At 40.1% G+C, this 20417-nt stretch overlaps 1 protein-coding gene across 1 annotated transcript in view; it reads left to right on the top strand.

The window, feature by feature from the left end:
- FAM193A (family with sequence similarity 193 member A) overlaps positions 1–20417 on the top strand; it is a 178267-nt gene that overhangs the window by 67845 nt on the left and 90005 nt on the right. The window contains exon 3 of the mRNA XM_044767948.2: positions 19872–20032. Coding sequence (XP_044623883.2) covers positions 19872–20032 — 161 coding nt within the window. The remainder of the gene's footprint in view (positions 1–19871; positions 20033–20417) is intronic.

The following is a 20417-nucleotide window of genomic DNA, read 5'->3' as shown; positions in this document are numbered from 1 at the left end:
GGATGGGCATTTAGGGTGTTGTTTCTGACTTCGCTACCAAACGCTGAGGTGGCACAAACTTTTCTTTCTCCTCTCTTCCCACACTCCCCACACTCTCTTTTTCCCGCTCAGCCCAGCTGTTGACCATCACACTTCAGGGAAAAGCTGGAAGCTGATGCTCAGACCCTTGATCGTCTCCTACCCCCACAGATGAGGGAGGCCTGCCTCACTGGGACTGGCAGGTGTCATCCCTTTTCATTCTCTCCAAGGCTTTGTTACTTTGGTTATTCTTTTCCTCTTATGCATCACAAATCTTTTCTTCTGTCCTGGCTCATGCCCAGGAGAATGCAGATGCTCTAGAGTTGTCCATTTTTTAAAAATAACTACCTTTGACCTTGTCCTCCCATCTGTCACCGTCTTCTCCTGCTTCCTTCACAGCCATGCATGTTTCCTGGTGAATTTAAAACTTTTCTGGTCCAATTTCTTTAATGGATAAGAGGTTTTCCGTTTCTTTTTAAGTTAGGTTTGGTAAATTATGTTCTTAGAAATTGTCACTTATTGGTATGAAGTTGTGTGTAAGCAGTCTCTTTTCATTTCCTACCATATCTGTAGATACAACGCTTTTTATTCCTCATATTTGTGCTTTTTCTTTCTTTTTTTTTTTTAGCCGGTTTTGCTAGAAGTGTGTCAATTTTGTCTTTTCAAAGAAGAGCTTTTTAATTTTTAAAATGTCTGTCTGTCTTTTCACTTTGTCTGTTTCATTAATTACTGCTATTTATATATGTGTGTGTGGTATATATTTGATTACTTAATGCTGTGGTACATATGATAAAAGTTTAAAGGCACAAACTGTCTGCTCACCATCCTCTGTGTCTTCCTAGAGGCTTCTGCTCTTTTCAGATTGTTATCTATTCCCCTAGAGATGTTCTGTGTATTGAAAGGTGGTGATGGCAAACACCACAGTGTCCTGAATTACAGGCATCTGTCAGTAAGTTGAGACATGTTGTTCTCCTGGGTTCTTGTCCTTGGAAGTGGAGTACAGATGCCATGATGAGGTGGGGTGCACGTCAGTGTGGGGTGCTCTGCATTTTCTCAGCCTCTTCTGAGCCCTGCCAACACGTGTCTGGAGATCTTGAGCTTGGGTGCCACCTGCATCAGGGAGCTGCATTTCTGTGCTGGTCTCACCTGGTGACCTTGTGGGAATCTGAGCCTTACTCAGCCAGCCTCCTTGAGGGAAGGAAGGGGGACAGCCCTGTTCCACCTGATTGCCAGGCGGCCCTCAAAGAGCCACTGAGACTTCATCACACAATGCTGCTGATTGCGACCACAAATCTAGTTTTTCCTGCTTTCTCCATGGTTACTTTTCTACCTTCCTAAGTTGGGTTATTACCCATGAGTTTTTATTATTCTGCTCTGATATGTGCTGGAAACTTCTAATTACTGCTCTAGATTTTGAAATGTTAGTTATATTAGCTCAATTTTAGGTACTATCTGATTTTCATTGTTTCTGTTTTCAACCCTCAATTGTTTAGAAGTGTTTATAAATATGCAAACATATCTCTTGGATTACCTTTAATCATACTGACTTTTAATTTAATGCTATTATAGTTGGAGATCATGGTCTATATTATTAGGATTCCTTATTAATCAGTTATACTAATACATGGTTAAATTTTTCTGAATATTCCATGTGTGCTTGAAAATGTTTTCTCAGGGTTTAGGTAGAGGACTCTATGTATGCCCATTAGATCAACCCCTCGTTAATTATATTCTTAAATTCTTCTGAGTTGTTATTAATTTTTTGTGTGCTTAATATATCAATTTCTAATATCAGTTAAAATCTCCTACTGTGCATACATATTTGTCCTCTTTGCCTTATAAATATTTCTGGTTTTGCTTTACATCTTTTAAGGCTGTCTGGGTGAATAACAGGTTAAAATGGTGAAATCTTGGTGTGTGGTTCTTTTTTCACGCTGAAGCTATCTGTGGTTGCCTCTTTCTCCTAAAGGGCTGTTTTGTTTGCTGTTTGCATGACTGTATTGGCTCCCTCCCTCTTCCCTTTCTTCCTCTTCTTTTCATATCGTCTTGTTTCCAGTCTCTTAGAGTTAGCGTGTTTTAGGTGGTCTTGTGCAGTCAGCATGGAGGTAGACTTAATTTAACCTCATTTGAGAGTCTCCTTCTTAAAGGTGAAATTAATCTTTGTCATTTACTTGATTGCTGATCTTTTTGGGTTTATTTCTGCTACCACGCAGGTCACAAGTCAAGCCTCGCCCTTAGCCCAGATCCTGTCTTGTGCCCCTCCTAGTCTTTACCCTTCTCCTCAGAGTTTACGCTCTCTTGATGTTCGTGGCACCCACTCTCCTGCTCTTTTTTATGGGCTACAGCACCTACGCCTCTGTCCCTAAGCACTGTCATCTGGTTCTCCTGCTGTTTTGAATTTCATAAAAATATCATACGGTACACATTATTTTGTGTCTGATTTATTTTGTTCAACATTATGTTTGAGATTCATAAGTGTAGTTTCTTTATTTTCATTACTATATACTATTCACCTTTTTGAATATACTGCATTTTAGTTGTTTCCAAATTTTGCTGTTATGAATGATGCTGTTGGAGCGCACTTTCATACATTCTATTGTATATACATGTAGGAAAGGAATTACTGAGTCATAGGGAATTTATGTAATTAACTGATTACAAGTTATGATCAACAGCAAATTTTTAAATGAAAACTGACCATTTTCCAAAACAAAAATAATTTAGTGAGTAGAGTAGCATTGTTTTGCAGCTCTTCTTAACGTTTGGGTAATAGAAGACAGCCGGAGTCTCATATCTGCTTCTGTGTTCAAACTGTTGTGATAGATTGTTTTGATTGAAATATATGAAGAAAATATTTTAATAGCTTTTTCAAATAATTGTGGATATTCTTCTTTGATACTATACCAAACCATGACAAGTAATAGTTTCTTGATGGTTATTTGCAATGTAGAATCTGAAACGATATCAATGGAGTTTTCGTATACCATTAAATTAAAATCCATTTTTTAGCTTGCACTCTGAATGAATCTTGTACTCATATGTGATTTTGTAACATCACACGTTGGTCGCTTGGAAAATAATAATTGGTAACACAGTACTGAGTTAGGCAGGTCTTTCTGATATACCTTTCATTATTCAATATTAAAAAATCACATTTGTTAGTATCACCACTGATCTCATCAGAAAAGTCTTTAAATGTGAAGAAGCTTTCGAGCCCAGAGTGATGTCTAAAAGTTTTTCAAGCTTATAATTTTTACTTGAAAGCTCAGATTTTATGATTGGCCACGAATGGTATCAGCTGTTTTCCTTGAAACAACAGGCTCATTTCATTCATTTTTGAGAAAATGACTGACAAATATCCAAGTCTGAATAACTGTAGTTTGGTGTGTCAGGCATTCTTTCAAGTGAAGTTGATGTTTCATGGACAAAGTAACTCATTCAGCTCACGATGCACAGTGCTTTTCTTGGGAACATCACAGAAATGCTTTCTGCGTACATCCTATTTCATCACGTAGAATATTCAAAAGATGTGGACTTAGAGTTAAGATTTAACCCAGTTAATAATTTTACTGCATCAAGAACATTCTTAGGTAGGACTGTCCTTTTTTAAATTAAGCGTGTGGTGGTAAAAGACACGGTAGCCGCTAGCACACTTTGCTGCACAACCCTCATTCTTGCTAAGGTGCTGGCAGTTTCACTCACTGTTGTTTTTGCACCATCAGTGCAAATGTCAGCACACTAAAAAAGGCAAATAACACTTGGTATTAATGTTAAAGTAGTTTTGACTAGTGGGCCTGCTGAAAGGGTGTTTGGAACTCCCAGGCATCCATGGACCACACTTTGAGAACTACTGTTCCATTAGGTTGTCTTTTTCTTACTGATTTGTGGGATTTCTTTATATACGCAGAATATGAACTTTTGTTAGTTATATGCATTGCAGATATCCTCTGCCCCTTTTTTGGCTTTTCACTCTGTTTGTAGTGTCTTTTGATGAGCACAAGTTCTTAATCTATTTTTAAACTAGTCAAATTTCTCAAATTTTTTCCTTAGTAGTTACTACTCTCTTTAGTCCTGTTTATCAGGATTTTTCCTATCGTGAGATTGTAAACATATTTTTTAGTATGTATTTTCTTCTGTTAGCACTGTCCAAAGAAATATGTGAACAATAAATGCATGCCACATAGGAAATTTTATATTTTTTGGTAGCTACATATCAAAAACTAAAAAGAAACAGGTGATATTATATTTTTTACCTCAAAATATCCAAGATATAATTTAACCTGTAGTAAATATGACAAATACTGAAATATTTTTTGTATTTTTATACTAGATATTTAAAATCCTGTATTTTACATTAATAGTCCCTATCCTTTATGACTACTCTCATTTCAAATGCTCAGTAGCCATGTATGAATGACTAGGGGCTACTATACTGAATAGCTAAATTCTATACTTTTCTTATTTTGCGTTTCATATTTAGACTTACAGCCCTCCTGGAATTGAAATTAATTTTTTTATGTAATATGAGGTAAAGGTCAAGTTTAATTTATTTCCATGTGGAAGTCAAGTTCCCTGGCAGCATTTATTGAAGTGACTGTTGCTCCCTCCTCCCCCTGCCCCCACTCTTCCACACCACCTTTGTTGTAAATCAAGTGTTCATATATGTGTGGATATATTTCTGGGCTCTCTGTTCTGTTCCATTGGTTTGTTTGTCCTTGTGCCAACAGAATGTCTTAATTGGTGTAGCTTTGTAATAAATCGCATATCTTCAAAAATGTCTTAGTTATTCTTGGTTCTTTGTGTTTCTGTATAATTAAAAATTATCTTGTCAGTTTCCACCAAAAAAAACCCCTGTTGAGATTTGGCTGGGATTGCACTGACTCTTTAAGTCAGTAGCAGGAGAATCACCTTCTTTCTAATCCCATGAGTATGGAATTTTTCTCCATTTCTAATTGTTGCATATTTTCTATACTATGCCATTGCACCTTTTTAAAAAAAGATTTACCTGTACGTATTTGACTTCTAGGTTGTTAATTGGACATTGCAAGACCTGTATTTGACTATGAGTCAAATAGGTCTTTGACCTTTCTTGTCTCAAGTAGAATCCCTAATATTTTTTCAAGAGTTGCAATTTCAAGTTACAGTCAGTTTGTCTCAGATGTCCTCTGTATTGCTAGCTAGTCATGAGGAATCATTAAAAGACTCCACACAGATGACTTTTACTTACCTTCTCAGCCTCGGTCACTGACACAACCCCCAAGACCATCGGTAGAGTGAGAAGAGGAGTACAAATTGAGGAGGCAATTCTAGAAAATACCTGACATTTGAGATTGAGATGAGTGAGAAGCAGACGTCAGAGAAGTAGAAAGAAAAACAAGAGAGTATGATAAGGAGAACTAAGCAAAGGTAGTTGTTTGAAAGATGGTATGGTCAGTAGTTGTCGCATCTGGGATTTGATTTTTTACCGTACTTGAAGGCAATAAGCTAGCTTGTTACTATTTCATGGGTGCTGGCAGAAGACACAAGACTCCTGGGTCAAAGATAGAGGACTTTATTACTCACAGCACAGCGAACATCATGAGGATGAGCCTGTCAGTTCTCCTTGCTCCTTCATCCTCCCAAGTCAGTGAAGTGGAGAGGCCTGTACCCGGGCTGATGGTGCAGTGAGTTTGTGTTGCAGCTTAGGAACACTGAGTGTGGGGGATCTACCACTTTCATAGTGAGCAGGTAAGCAAGCCTGCTCCTCGTGTCAAGGTTTTCGCTGCGTAAACTACCCTGAGAAATGGCCCAGTGGGGAGAGGGCAGGAGGAATAGTCAGAGCCTTACACTTGGTGTATCCAACAAGAGGAGCATGAGAGACTTATGGAGGACTGTCTCCCAGCAGTCCTCCTAACAGGCATTTTAGAAAAAGTTAACCAAGAAAGGATATGAAGTGTTGTATGTGGCAACGGAAAAGAGACTGTATCTAACCTTTGATGATCCATGTTGGTGGAGGATTGGGAGCAGAAGCCAGACTGAACTGTGTGAAGAATAACTTAGTGGTGAGGAAGCTGAGAAAGTCAGTTTAAGGTGCTGATTTTTAAGATGCTTGACTGTGAGGGGAGGAGAAGACAGATCCAGAAGGAGATGGTGAAGCTGCAGGGGGGACCTGGGAATGTTTAAATGTTGAAGGAAAGGGCTGGTGGTTGGGGAAAGGATTTTCCCCCCATTTAAATTTTATTTTTTATTATGTAATATTTGAGAGAGATATATATATATATATGAATATGTATGTAATATACATGTTATGAAGGATAATAAAATGAACACCAGCCAGCATAAAATCAGGCCATTCCTAATACTTCTGCACCTATCTGTGCTCCACCCTTCCACATCTTTCCTCTTCCCCTTCTGAGGAGGAAACCACTGCCCTTGAATTTTGTATTTATCATTCTGTTACCTTTAAAAGAAAAAAAAACCCTTTAAAACGTTTTATCGCCTATAAGTGTATCTCTAAATAATAAATTATTTAATTTGCCATCTTTATGAAAATGGTGTGTGCTCATGTTGTCTTCTGTGCCTTGCTTTTTTCTTTGTAAGATTCTTCATGCTGTCTGGGGAGCTGCAGTTTATTCATTTTCACTAATATAATTCATTCATAATTCACATAATACAATTCACATATAATTCAATATGTTACTATAGTATGGCTTATTCATCAGTAATTTTATTGAAAGATATGGAATTGTTTCCCCTTTTTTTGCAGTGATGAAAAGATGCTGTTGAGGCATTTATATACCTCTGGTACTCATTTGTAAGAGTTTTGTATTAGGGTATGTGTTGGTCAGGATTTTCCAGAGAAGCAGAACCAATAGGATGGATGGATGGATGGATGGATGGATGGATAGAAGAGGAGAAGATTACTATAGGGATTGGCTCACATGGTTATGGAGGCTGACAAGTCCCATGATCTGCATTCTGCAAGCTGGAGAACCAGGAATTCTGGTGGTGTAATTCAGTCTGATTCCAAAGGCCTGAGAATCACGAGGCCAGTGGTGTTAAGTCCTGGTCTCAGTCTGAAAGCCCTAGAACTGGAAGTGCTGGTGTTTGAGGGCAGAAAATGGATGTCCCCGCTTGTCAAGCAGGGAGAGTGAATTACCCCCTTCCTCCGCCTTTTTGTCCTATTCAGACTCTCAACGGAATGGGTGATGCCCCCTTTCATTGATGAGGCTATCTTTTTTATTCACTCCACCAATTCAAATGCTGATCTCTTCCAGAGACCCTCACAGACACACCCAGAAATAATAATGCACTAGCTCTCTGGACATCCCTTAGCCTGGTCAAGTTGACACGTGAAATTAATCATCACAGAGGATTTATCGATGAAGTAGAATTGCTGGGTTATAGGTAATTCAGATACTTATATTTATTTGATAATACCAATTTCCCAAGTGATTGTTCCAATTTATATCCCCACCAACAATGTGTGAGTTCCACTTGTCCATATTCTTGCCCATTACTTGGCATTGAGTAGGCAGAGTCTGAAATTGTTTGGGCATAGGAAGGAGTAAGGTAGACAAATGGTAGCATTCATGAGGTCCCCTGAGATAGGAGAGCTGGGATCTGTTTCTAGAAGAATCATCCTTCTGTTGAGACAGGATTTGTAGGCAAGGCTGCATAGGATATAGGTAAGGTGGGGGTGGGCAGTGTAGAAGTTGAGAAAATTGCTGCCAGAGATCTTTTTATAAAATTGTTTTTGGGAGGGAGAGTGGGTTTAGTGGGACTGGGAAGAAACAGGGGAGTGAGTAAGAGTTCAAATGGTCTCTGTGAGGAATGAGAACAGTGAGCTGGCAGGGCATCTGGTTGCTGGCCAGCCTGAGGTCCCTGTTGAAGGTGGAGACATCACTGTGCAGTGGCCCTGACCTGCCCATTGGCTTGGACTTCTCTCTTAGCATCATCCAGGTGTGGGACAGGGAGAGCAAGGCAAGGCGGGTTGCTGAGGAGCAAGTTGGCTGTACAGGCTCAGCAGAGGACTGGTCTTCAGGGTGTCTGAGAGCAGAGTTGGCTTACCCCCTCCTGCTGGCAGGTGCCACAGCCCCTCTGACTTGCCGGTACCCACCCACCCCTGAATTTCTGTTGCAGCTGCTTTGCCCTGGCTCCTGTCTCACCCAGCTCAGGGCATCTACCCAGGGCTGGCACAGAGCAGGCACCTGGGAATGGCTTTTGAATGAAGGATCAAATTTGCCTTTGATTTATATCCAAAGATAATGTTTCAGGACTTCAAAATGTTTAAAATACTCCTGCACAGTAGAGTTCATACTGTGTGGGGCTGTGGATGTATTTTCATGGTCTATGGATTTCTGACAGTTAAAAGAATTTTTGTTTGTGATCTGTTAATGGGAGAGGCCATGTTCAGATCATTGGAGGGCCTGTTGTGTATCAGACGGCTTCACCCCTTTCACCCCTGACTTCTGAGTCCTGATGGGCCTGAGTGCAGTATTTGTCAAGGTTACTGAGGAAGGAGCAGAGGTTGTCTTAATGCTTGCTTTCTATGCTGAGGCCAAGCAAACACCCACCAAGGACGTAGCCTGCTCTGTGCCGGAGAAATTCTGACAGGCAAAGACATGGCGTGTTGAGAAATTTTGCAGAGACCTGCAGGGATACAGGCCTAACTCAAAAGAGCCTGCTACTGAGTAGTCGGAACCAGGCACATGGTGAATTTAGTAATTTGGTTTCAGCTAATCATTTGTCTCTCTTTAGAATAATGTTAATTTGAGTTTTAATGATTTTCAGGGGTTTTTCTATTTAAGTTGTAGACCAACTTGGGTTTTTATCATTATACAAAGGCTTAAAAAGCATAAACTGTTGCATTTTACATTTGTGTATATTTAACCAAAATAGTTTAAGTCTGGTGGAGGTGATGCCAGATAGCACTTTGGAGAATTGTTTTTTCTTTAAAGGAGTCTTTGTAACACTCAAGCATCCTGCCACGAGGAAGGCTACTCGACAAATTAATATTCTATATTTCTGCTTTCAAAATTGACTGTCTTAAAGGCCATGTTTTGGTTGTGGACATTAGCAATTATGTTTGTATTCTCATGTATATCATTAAAATGTAAGTCTTGCATTTTCCACCAGGTTCTCTAATAGTTACTGTACCCACATGTCTAATCAAGGCATATAGTCCCACTTTAAACCAACCATTTAAGACTTGGCTAATATTCAGTCTTATCTTGAATGTTTGCCCTGTTGGGTCTTGGTTCATAATTTGTTGTTAGTGCCATTGAGTGGATTCTGACTCCTAGTGACCCTGCGTACAGCAGAGTGGAACCCTGGCCGATATTTTTATGCCATCCTGTCATCTTCTGGTGCTTAGCCCACAATGCACTACTGTTATTCATAGGATTTTCATGGCCAATTTTTTCAGAAGCGGGTGGCCAAGTCCTCCTTCCTAGTCTTGTCTTAGTCTGGAAGCTCTCCTGAAACCTATCCACCATGGGTGACCTGGCTGGTATTTGAAATACTGGTGGCATAGCTTTCAGCGTCACAACAACATACTGCCACCACAGTATGACAACCTCCAGACCAACGGAAACGAACCTGGGTCTCAGCGGTAAGAGCGCCGATTTGTTTTTTTTTTTTTTTTTTTTTTTTGAGGAAGGTTAGCCCTGAGCTAACATCTGCCACAAATCCTCCTCTTTTTGCTGAGGAAGATTGGCCCTGAGCTAACAACTGCACCCATCTTCCTCTATTTTATATGTGGGACGCCTGCCACAGCATAGCTTGATAAGCGGTGCTAGGTCCGTGCCTGGGATCTGAACCAGTGAACCGTGGGCCCAGAAGTGGAATGTGCAGACTTAACTTCTGTGTCACTGGGCCGGCCCCCAGAGTGCTGATTCTTAACCAGTAGACCACCATGGCTCATAATGCAAACATATAAAGTTCCTTTATAATGAAATTCATGAAAGTGGTTGCTGATATAATTTGTTACTACTACCCAAAATTGTCAAATTGGAGGACAGAACTTGAGTCAGCATCATAGAAACAAAATCTGAGTGGTGATCTTTGGCTTTTTTCCCTTAACATAATACTTTTGAGAGTCATCCATGTTGTTGCATGTATCAGTAATTAATTCCTTTTTATTTCTGAGTTGTATTCTTTTTTGTTCGTTTGTTTGTTTTGAGGAAGATTAGCTCTGAGCTAACTACTGCCAATCCTCCTCTTTTTGCTGAGGAAGACTCGCCCTGAGCTAACATCCATGCCCATCTTCCCCTACTTTATATGTGGGACACCTACCACAGCATGGCTTTTGCCAAGCAGTGCCATGTCCGCACCCGGGATCTGAACCGGCAAACCCAGGGCCACCAAAAAGGGGAACGTGTGAACTTAAGCGCTGCGCCACCGGGCCAGCCCCTGAATTGTATTCTGTTGTCTGGATGAACCATAATTTGTTTATCCATTCACCAACAGAGGGACATTTCTGTTTCCTGGTTTTGGCTATTGTGAATTAAGCTACTAGTAACATTTGAGTACAAGTCTTTGCGTGAACATAGTCCATTTCTCTTTGATAGTACCTAGGAGTGGAATTGCTGGTTCATAGTGTGAGTGTATAATTAACGTTATAAGGAAGTGTCATGCTATTTTTCAAAGTGCTTATACTGTTTTTCCAGCCACGTCTGAGAGTTTCCGCTGATTCCCATCCTTGCCAAGGCTGGATATTGACAATCCTTAATTATAGCCGTTCTAGTGACTTAACAGTGTTTATACCATTATGGTTTTAATTTGCATTTTCTTAACGACTTGTTGAGCATCTTTTCATGTACTTATTTTCCATCTGTATCTCTTTGGTAAAATGGCTGTTTAAATCTTTTGCCTATTTTTATTTGAGTTGTTTGTCTTATTATTATTGAGTTGTGAGAGATCCTTATATATTCTGAATACAAAGCCTTTATCAGTTATGTTTCTCAAATATTTTCTCCCAGAGTGTGGCTTGCCTTTTCATTACATAATAGTTTTTTGAAGAGTATAAGTTTTAAATTTTGATCGTCTCGTTTATCAATTTTTAAATAATTTGGGCTTTTTGTGTTCTGTGTAAGACATACGTGCCTCCCAAGGTTATAAAGATTTTTTGCCCTGTGTTTTTTCTCTAGATGTCTGTAATTTGAGCTTATACATTTGATCTGTGATCCATTTGGGGTGAAGTTTTGTATCTTTTGTAAAGTAAGGTTTGAGGTTCATCCTGTTTTGCGTATGGCTATCCAATTGTTCCAGAACTGTTTGTTGAAAATACTGTTTTTGGGCCGGCCCGGTGGCACAGTGGTTAAATTCACACTTTCCACTTCTCAGCAACCCGGGGTTCATCGGTTTGGATCCTGGGTAGGGACATGGCACCACTTGGCACGCCATGCTGTGGTAGGCATCCTACATATAAAGTGGAGGAAGATGGGCACGGATGTTGGTTCAGGGACAGACTTCCTCAGCAAAAGGAAGAGGACTGGCAGTAGTTAGCTCAGGGCTAATATTCCTCAAATAAAATAAAATAAAATACTGTTTTTCCTCTTTGAATTACCCTGGCATCTTCGTCAAAGAATGAGTTGATGCTATATGTGTGGGTCTGTTTCTGGACTCTCTTCCACTTTACATATATACCCATCCTTTTTCCAGTACCGTACTGTCTTGTTTTCTGAAGCTTTTTATAGTAAGCCATGGAAATTACATAGTAGAAGTCCTCTGTCTTTGTTCTTTTTCAGAAGTGTTTTGACTCTCCTAGGTCCTTTGCATTCCTATATAAAATTTACAATTGTCTTGCCAGTTTCTACAGAAAAGCCTGCTGAGGTTTAACTGGCATTGTGTTGCTGAGTCTGTAGACCAAAATTTAGGGAGAATTGACATCTTAGCAATATTGAGTCTTCCAGTCCGTGAACATGGTATGGCTCTTCCTTTATTTAGGTGTTTTTGGTTTATTCTTAGAATAGTTTTGTGGTCTTCAATGTACAGGTTTTCTTGCACATAGTGTCTTGAAAAATTTCCAAAATGTTTCGTATTTTTCTTGCTATAAATGGTATTTCTAAAAAATTTCAGTACCCAATTATTTATTGCTAGTATATAGAAATAGAATTGCTTTTCGTATATTGACCTTGTATCCTGTGAAAACTCATTTATTAATTCTAATGGTCTTTTGGTAGATTCCTTAGGATTGTTTATATAGATGATCACATCATCTACAAATAATATATTTCCTCCTTTCCAATCTGTATGTCTTTAATTTTTTTTCTCACCTTATCTCATTGGCTAGGACCTCCAGTATGATGCTGAATAGGAGTGATGTGAGAGACTTCCTTGCTTGTTCCCAGTCTGAGGGGGAAAGCATTTAGTCTTTCACTATTAAGTATGATGATAGGATTTTGCAGATCAGATTGAAAAAGTTTACTTCTGTTTTTAGTTTGCTGAGAGTTATCATGAATGGATTTTGATTTTGTCATTCTTTTTCTACATCTGTTGAGATGATCATAGAGTTTTTCTTTTTTAGTTTGTTAACAAAATTAATTACTGTGATTTTTGAAATGTTGAACAAACCTTGCCTTCTCTGGGACAGTCCACACTTGGTCATGGTGCATTATCCTTTTTATAAGTTGCAGTATTGGATTTGCTAAAGTTTTAAGGATTATTACATCTATGTTCATGAAGGATCTTAGTCTGTAAGTTTCTTGTCTCACAATACTTTTGTGTAGTTTTGGTGTCAGGGTGTTACCTCATAGAATGAGCTAGGAATTATTCTTTTTTAATTTTCTGGCAAAGTTTGTGTAAAATTGGTATTATTTCTACCTTACATGTTTGGTAGAATTCACCAGTGAAGCTGTCCTGACCTGCGGTTGCCTTATTGAGAAGGTTTTGAACAATAAGTTCAGTTTATTTGATAAAGCTTATTTATTTCTTCATGAATAAGCTTTGTTAATTCTTGTCTTTAAAGAAGTTTGTGTAATCATTTCACAACATATGTAAGTCAAGTCAGTATACTGTACATCTTAAACTTATATAGTGCTGTATGCCAATTATATCTCAATAAAACTGGAGGAAAAAGAAATTTGCCCATTTTATGTCAAATGCATTGGCATGAAGCTGTTCAGAATAAATCTCTTTTAATTTCTGTAGAATCTGTAGTGGTTGCAGCCCCCACCCCCTTCACACCACTTTCACTCCTGGTATCAGTTGTTTGAGTTTAGTCTTTTCTTTTCCTGATAGCCTGGCTAGAGGTTTGTAATTTTTATTGATCCTTTCAAACAACCACATTTTGTTTTAATTTTCCATTTTCTATTTCGTTACTTTCTGTTCTTAGGTTTATTATTTCTGTCTTTCTACTTTATGCTTAATTTTTTTATTCTTTTGGTTTTTTAAGGTAGAAGTTTACATCATTGATTTGAGACGTTTCTTCTTTTCTGATACGTGTTTAATTTTATAAAATTAAGCATTCCTTTCATTGTATCCCACAAATTTTGGTATGTTGTGTTTTCCATTCTATTCAAAATATTTTATAATTATTCTTATTATGATTTATTCTTTGACCTATGGAGTTATTTAGAAGTGTGTTTTTTAATTCCCAAATATTTTGGAGTATTTTCCAGATATCTTTTTTTTTTTTTTTTTGAGGTATAACTGACATACAACATTATATTAGTTTCAGGTGTATAACATAATGATTCAATATTTGTGTATATTGCAAAATGATCACCACAGTAAGTCTAGGGACATCCATCACCACACATAGTTAAAAGAATTTTTTCTTGTGATGATGACTTCGAAGATCTACTCTCAGCAACTTTCAGATATGCAGTACAGTGTTACTAATTATAGTCACCATGCTCTGCATTACATCCGCATGACTTATTTATTTTACAACTGGGAAACCTTTTGATCCCCTTTTTGTTATTATTAGCTTAATTCTGTTGTAATCAGAAAACATTTTATATGATTTAATTTTGAAAAATTTGTTAACATTTGTTTTGTGGTCAGTCTTGGTTAATGTTCCATGTGCATTTGAAAGAATTTGTATTCTGCTTTTGTTGGGAAGAGTGTGCTATGAATGCTAGTGTGATCAAATTGTTTGATGGTGATATTTGTATCTTCTGCATCTTTTCTGATGTTTATGTCTAGTTGAGTTACTGAGAGGAGAGTTGAAATATCCAAATGTGATTCCTGCTTTATGTATTTTGAGCTCGGTTATTAGAGTGTTTACCCATTTAGTGTCGTTAATTGCTTCTTGTTGAATCAGTCTCATTGTCATTATTATTATTATTTTATCATCACCATCATCATCATCTCCTTCATTGCTACTAATATTCCTTGTTTTAAGACCAACTTTCTCTGATACTAATAGAGCCACCCAGCCTTTTTTGGTTAGTATTTGCATGGAATATGTGTCCCAACCTTTGTTTTTAACTTCTTTGTAGCTTTCTAATCTCTTGTAGAAAAGATAGTGGCTCATGCTTTTTAATCTAACTTGACCATCTCTATAATAGTTGGAATATTTAACTATTTCTGTTTAACGTGATTATTGATATGTTTGGATTTAAATCTACCATCTTGCACCCTTTTTTGGGGTATTTTTTTCCATCTGTTTGCTACTCTACTTTTTTTGTCTGCTTTCCTTTTGGATTAATTGAATCTTTTTTTTATGATTCTATTTTACCTTCTCTTGGCTTATTATCTGTATATCATTTTGTTTCATAATTTTTAGTGGTTCTAGAATTTACAGTACAGACCTTCTTTACTTAACAGTGGAGGTGAGCCCATTTAAAGTTGAAAATATCTTAAGTAGAAAATACATTTAATACACGTTACCTACCAAACATCATAGCTTAGGCCAGCCTACTTTAAATGTGTTCAGAACACTTACGTTAGCCTCTAGTTGGGCAAAATCATCAAACACAAAGCCTATTTTATAATAAAGTCTTGACTATCTCATGTAATTTATTGAGTACTGTACTGAAAAACATAATGGTGTATGGGTCCAGAATGGTTGTAAGTGCATCAGTTGTTTACCCTTGAGATGACATGGCCAGCTGGGAGCTACCACTCACTGCCACTGCCAGGCATTGTGAGAGAGTATCATACAGCTTATTGCTAGCCCAGGAAAAGATCAAAATTCGAAGTGCAGTTTCTACTGAATGAGTATCACTTTTGCACTATCATAAAGTCGAAAAATCTAAGTGGAGCCATTGTAAGTTGGGGACAGTCTGTATATATCTTTAACTGTTCAACCTCTGCTTTCAAAGAACATTATATACTTAACATGTAGTGTTAGAACTTTACAGTGTTATACTCTGAGCACCACCATTTTTTGTGCTAGTGTAGTTATATTTTTCTCAAAAATATTGTAAACTTTACCGTACATTTGTCTTATTTTGGCTTTAAATAGTTAATTATCTTTTTAGAAGACTTTAACAGTGAGAATAGTCTTTGGCCCACATCTGTATCATGTGTGGTGCTCTTCATTCTTTTATGTAGCTCCCCTTTTTCATCTGGGGTTATTTCTCTTTCTGCCTCAGGAACTGCCTTCAACATTTCCTGTAGTGCAGAGAAACTTCTGTTTGTCTGAAAGCTTTTATTTTGCCTTCATTTTTAAAAGATGTTTTGTTCACAATGCTGGGCTGTTGGTCAGCTCTTGCCGACCTCCCTGGTTGCTGATGTGCAGCATGTTGTCATCCTTATCTTTGCTCCTGTGTACAGAGGGGGCGCTCTCTGCCTGCTTCTCAGATTTGCACTTCATCACTGGTATTTTGGTTTTTTGGGTTTTTTTTAAAGATTGGCACCTGAGCTAACAACTGTTGGCAATCTTCTTCTTTTTTTTTTTTTTTTTTTCCTTTTCTCCCCAAATCACCCCAGGACATAGTTGTATATTTCAGTTGTGGGTCCTTCTAGTTGTGCTATTTGGGACACCGCCTCAACGTGGCCTGATGAGCAGTGCCATGTCTGCGCCCAGGATCCGAACCAGCGAAACCCTGGGCCACTGAAGCGGAGCGCGCGAACTTAAACACTCAGCCACTGGGCAGCCCCTCATCACTGGTTTTCAGCAGTTTCACTCTGATATGCTTTGGTGTGATTTGCTTTGTGTTTATTGTGCTTGGGATTAAATCAGCTTTTAAGATGTGTCAGTTTACAGTTTCATCAAATTTGGAAAATTTTCAGCTATTTCTTTTTATAACCCCCTTTTTTCCCTGGGACGCTTTACCTGTATGTTGAACTTCTTGACTTTGTCTTATGAAAGCTTTGTTCATTTTTTTCAGTCGTATTTCTTGCTGTGCTTCATTTTGGATTATTTTCACTGCTTGTCTTCAGGTTTATTGATATTCTGTTGTGTCTGATGTGCTAAGTCTGTAGTATTTTTTCTTTTAAGATATTTTATTTTTCATCTCTAGAAATTCTGTTTGCTTATTTTTCACATCTTCAGTTTCTCTCCTCGTCGTGTTTATGTTTTCCTCTATTTTCTGGAACATATGGAGCTTATTTGTAATCACCGGTTTCGGATTCTTGTCTGTTGGCTGCATCATCTTTGTTATTTGGGGGCCTGTTTCTATTGATTGGCTTTCCTCCTGGTTACACATCATATTTTTATGCTTCTTGATTTTGTTATTAGATCCTGGACGTTGTGCATTTTACATTGTTGAGTGCTGGATTTTGTTGTATTCTTTTAAACTATTTTGGACTTGGACAGAACAATTTAACTGAAGTTAAATCTGTATAAGATAAGTACTGTAAGGTGATACATTTAAGAATTTACTATATAGTCATCATACACCCTATTGTAAAAGGCCGAACTTCATCCCTCATCACTAGAAAATGTTACTTTCCAGGTTCTTGGTTGCCGTTCTGAGCCTATCCTGTGTGTCAGGCAGCATTGTTGTTGCTGGTATACAGTGGCGAGCAGGTCATAAAGGGTCCTGCTCTCATAGAACTGATCTTCCAGTGAGGGAGACGGGTAAAAAAATAAGAAAATATGCAAAACACCAGGATTTCAGATAACAGTTTGTGATAGAAGAGATTAACCGGGGGTGATTAAGTCAGGAGATGGGCGCCATACTACTGATTTGAACAGGGACACTTTAACATCATGATTGCTAGTAACAGGAGACCATCTACCCAAATGTGTGCAGGCAACTCTAGAGATTACAGTCATGGTGAATCTAGGGGGCAGCCACTATTGTGGAGCTTAGGGAGAGGACTCAAGGAAGGACACACTTGGAAGAGGCCCACCTTGGAGCCGGTACGATAGGACCCTCTGGGTAGCTGAGGTGCTGCAGGCAGGGGCTGGTGGGCTCGCTGAAGAGTGTTCAACATGCAGTCCCCCTCACAGGTAGTGGGCAAGTGGTAGGAGCAAGACTGAAGACTAGGAGGGAGAACCCTGCTTCTGCAGTATTCCCCCAGCGTCCTCTGCTGACAAGGCCAAATATCACGCCGCTGGCAAAGAAGCAGTGTTTGCAGGATGCAGCTCCTTCATCACAAAGCAGGGCAGAGAAGGGTGGATTTGGAGTTGAGAGGCAAAAAATTGATAACTAGCTCAGTCTGCCTCCCTGAATAGGTGATCTTTTTGCTGAGGCGTGACTGATTGAGAGAATTCTATCAGACTATCAGAAGCCATTTAAAGATTTAGTGGATTAGCACTCTAGGCAAAGGGAACAAGTGTACAAGCTCAGTGAAATAAAAGCAGAATTATGGAGGGTATGGAAGGTTTTATGCAGGGGAGCTATATGATCTCACTTAGATTTTAAACACCACTCTGGCTGCTGCTTGGAAAATGGATCATAAATGTGTAAAGGTAGAAATAGGGGTGCGGGTGGAGAGCCACTGCGGTAGTCCAGGCAAGAGGTGACAGTCGCTTAGACTGGGTTGGAAGCAGTAGAGAGAGAAACATGAGGTGATTCTGATCTGTTTAGGATTGGAGGTAGAAGGGACTGCCTTGCTTTGCTGTTGGATTTGATCGGAATGGAGGAGAAGAGAGTAAATAAACCTCCTTCATTGAAGTGAACTGACCTGCTTCTATTAGAGAACAACCTGGTTCTTCCACGGCTGCCTTCAAACCTACCTTGTCTGACCACCTGTCCCTGCCCTGTGATGATATATCATCAGCCAGGACCATCACCTTTCCATTCACTTTTGGTATTAGAATTGTCTCATTTTCAGGTATTCAAGCCCACTCTACAGAAAACCACAAGTGTCTCATCTAGTTCAAAGCTTCTCCCCTCAGCTTTAATAAGTGATGTCAGGAATCACCGAGGGAATAATGTGGGAGTGGAGGGCAGTGGTGGCCTTTCTTGCTTTCTTGTGCCTTCCCAGCTCTTTGTGGGTGGAGAAGGGCCTCTGTTCAGGAGGAGTTGGGGGTCTCCATTCTGTGCCAGGCTGTCTGTGGTTCTCTTTGGTGACCAGGGCCCGAGGTCCTAACACGTGGCCCATAGTGGTTGGGTCTTGCTTGTAGGAGGCTTTTCTTTAGGTTTACCTAGGCCTTGGTCAGGTCTTTGCACTGGACTGTCTGCAGGGAACTCTGTGTCACACCCCCCATCCCTGCTCTGCTCCCGGTATAATTCCCAGGTCCCCTCCCCCAGCAGGAACCTTCGGGTGGGGTTCTTTCATGATGACGCAGACCCCCCCTCCCTCAGAGAGCTCACTGGTACCTGGCCTCCCACGTGCTGATGGTTAGCTCCCCTGCTCCCTCCCTCGGTCCATTGGGGAGGCTCTGGCTAGTCTTCTACCCTCAGGCTTTTCCGTTTCAAAGTCTGATATCCGTGTCCGTTTCCCCAAACTCGAAGGAACACATAACAGGTTCTTGGAAGAGTTTTCTTGTGCTTCGTCCAGTAGCAAACTGGGGTGGTGCTCTAATTCTCTCCCTAAGCACCAGCCAGTGGGTGAGACCCAGGCCTCTCCGGGACAGGCAGATACCGCAGCCTCTGAGCACTTGTCTTGAAGGCTTTATACTTGACTTGAGGGGGTGATAGGAGAAGGAATAATGAGATTCTCTTTACGTGTGTGAATTCCCTTCAAGAGCCTCTGCTGTGACTCTACTTTTCTCTTCAGGCCATTGGGGGCGATGATTGTGGAGCTGGCTGCCCTGTTAGTGAGCCTTTGGGGGATGTGCACTGTTGTTCACCATGTGGGGCGCTTCGCCTCTAAGACTGGTGCCCACATTCCCAGCTAACAGAGTCCCTCTTAGGTCCTGTCACTGAGGGACAAGGTGCTGGTTGGGTGGGTGGTTCTGAGACTGGAGAAATTGAGGGAGGAAAGAGGTGTGTGGGGTAGGGCATAAGTTCGTATCTGTGTTCTCCATAGTGGCTGTTGGTAAAATCTTTTAGGTACTGTTGGGTTTGAGCCTGCTTCATCCTGCAGTCTTTGCCCAGAGCATTCTCTTTCTCAAGCCTCCTGTACCCTCATGTTCTCTCCGTACAGCTTGTGGGATTCCACGGGACAGAGAGGCCTCTGCTCCCGGCCACTTTATACTTGGCTTGGAGTGACCACTAGTTTCCAGTAATCGCCATAGTGGGCAACTGTGGGCATGTCACTTTGTGGCGGTGCCCATTGCAGTTGATCTGATACTGTGTATACTGATTAGGACACTGGGAGTAGAACTGCTGTCTTTTAAAGAATGAAAGAAATACATTGACTGTCCTCATGTGATTATGATATAACTGTCAGAAAGTAGAAAACTAGTTGATTCCAAACAAAAATCTTGGCTGTTGGAGAGAAAACGTGTCCTGTGTAATGTCAGTTATTTTCCATGTCTGGGTTTTAAATTTCTTCTAACAGGCATTTTTCTGAACAGTTAGTAACAAATTTGTGCCATGAACTTCTGAACATAACTAGTCTATTCTATTCTGTTTTTCAAGCAGAGCCAAGACTTTCTTCTTCATTCCCCTCTTGGCGGATCACACCCGGAAGCAGGCGGCAGCGGGAGGCTAGCTCTTGGTGCTCAGACGCTGCCCTCGGCGGGTCTAGGCGGTGCTGCCCCCGCAGATGCGGCGTGTGCCTGTGAGGCCTGCAGTGAGCGCAGGTACCACGGAGAGACAGACGGGTGCAGGGGCAAACCTCATCCGAGTTGGAGCTGTAACAGGAAATGGGGGTGTTTCTATAAATGACAACACACATTTGAGCCACTCCTGAGAGTAAGACAGTAGCCTGGATATTGTGAGGAAGAACCAGATGAATGAGGTTCATTCCTCATTCCTGCCCTTGAGGATTAACAAGAGGAAGCTAGTCCTCGGAAGGGGAGAGGAGGCATACCGAAATCATTAGAATCTAAGGTCGGGGTCAGTAGACATGGGGGATGCCTTTTACCTGGAGGGCTAGGGAGGCTGGCCACTGCAGCTGCTGAAGGACAGAGGGGAAGAGAAGCCCGGACTCAGGGGTCCTGAACCGGCTTTGTGCCTCATCTTAGG

The sequence above is a fragment of the Equus asinus genome, chromosome 3 (assembly GCF_041296235.1).
Source record: "Equus asinus isolate D_3611 breed Donkey chromosome 3, EquAss-T2T_v2, whole genome shotgun sequence".
Taxonomy (NCBI): Eukaryota; Metazoa; Chordata; class Mammalia; order Perissodactyla; family Equidae; genus Equus; species Equus asinus.
Note: the sequence above shows the minus strand (reverse complement) of the source record. Positions and strands in the feature narration are given on the sequence as shown.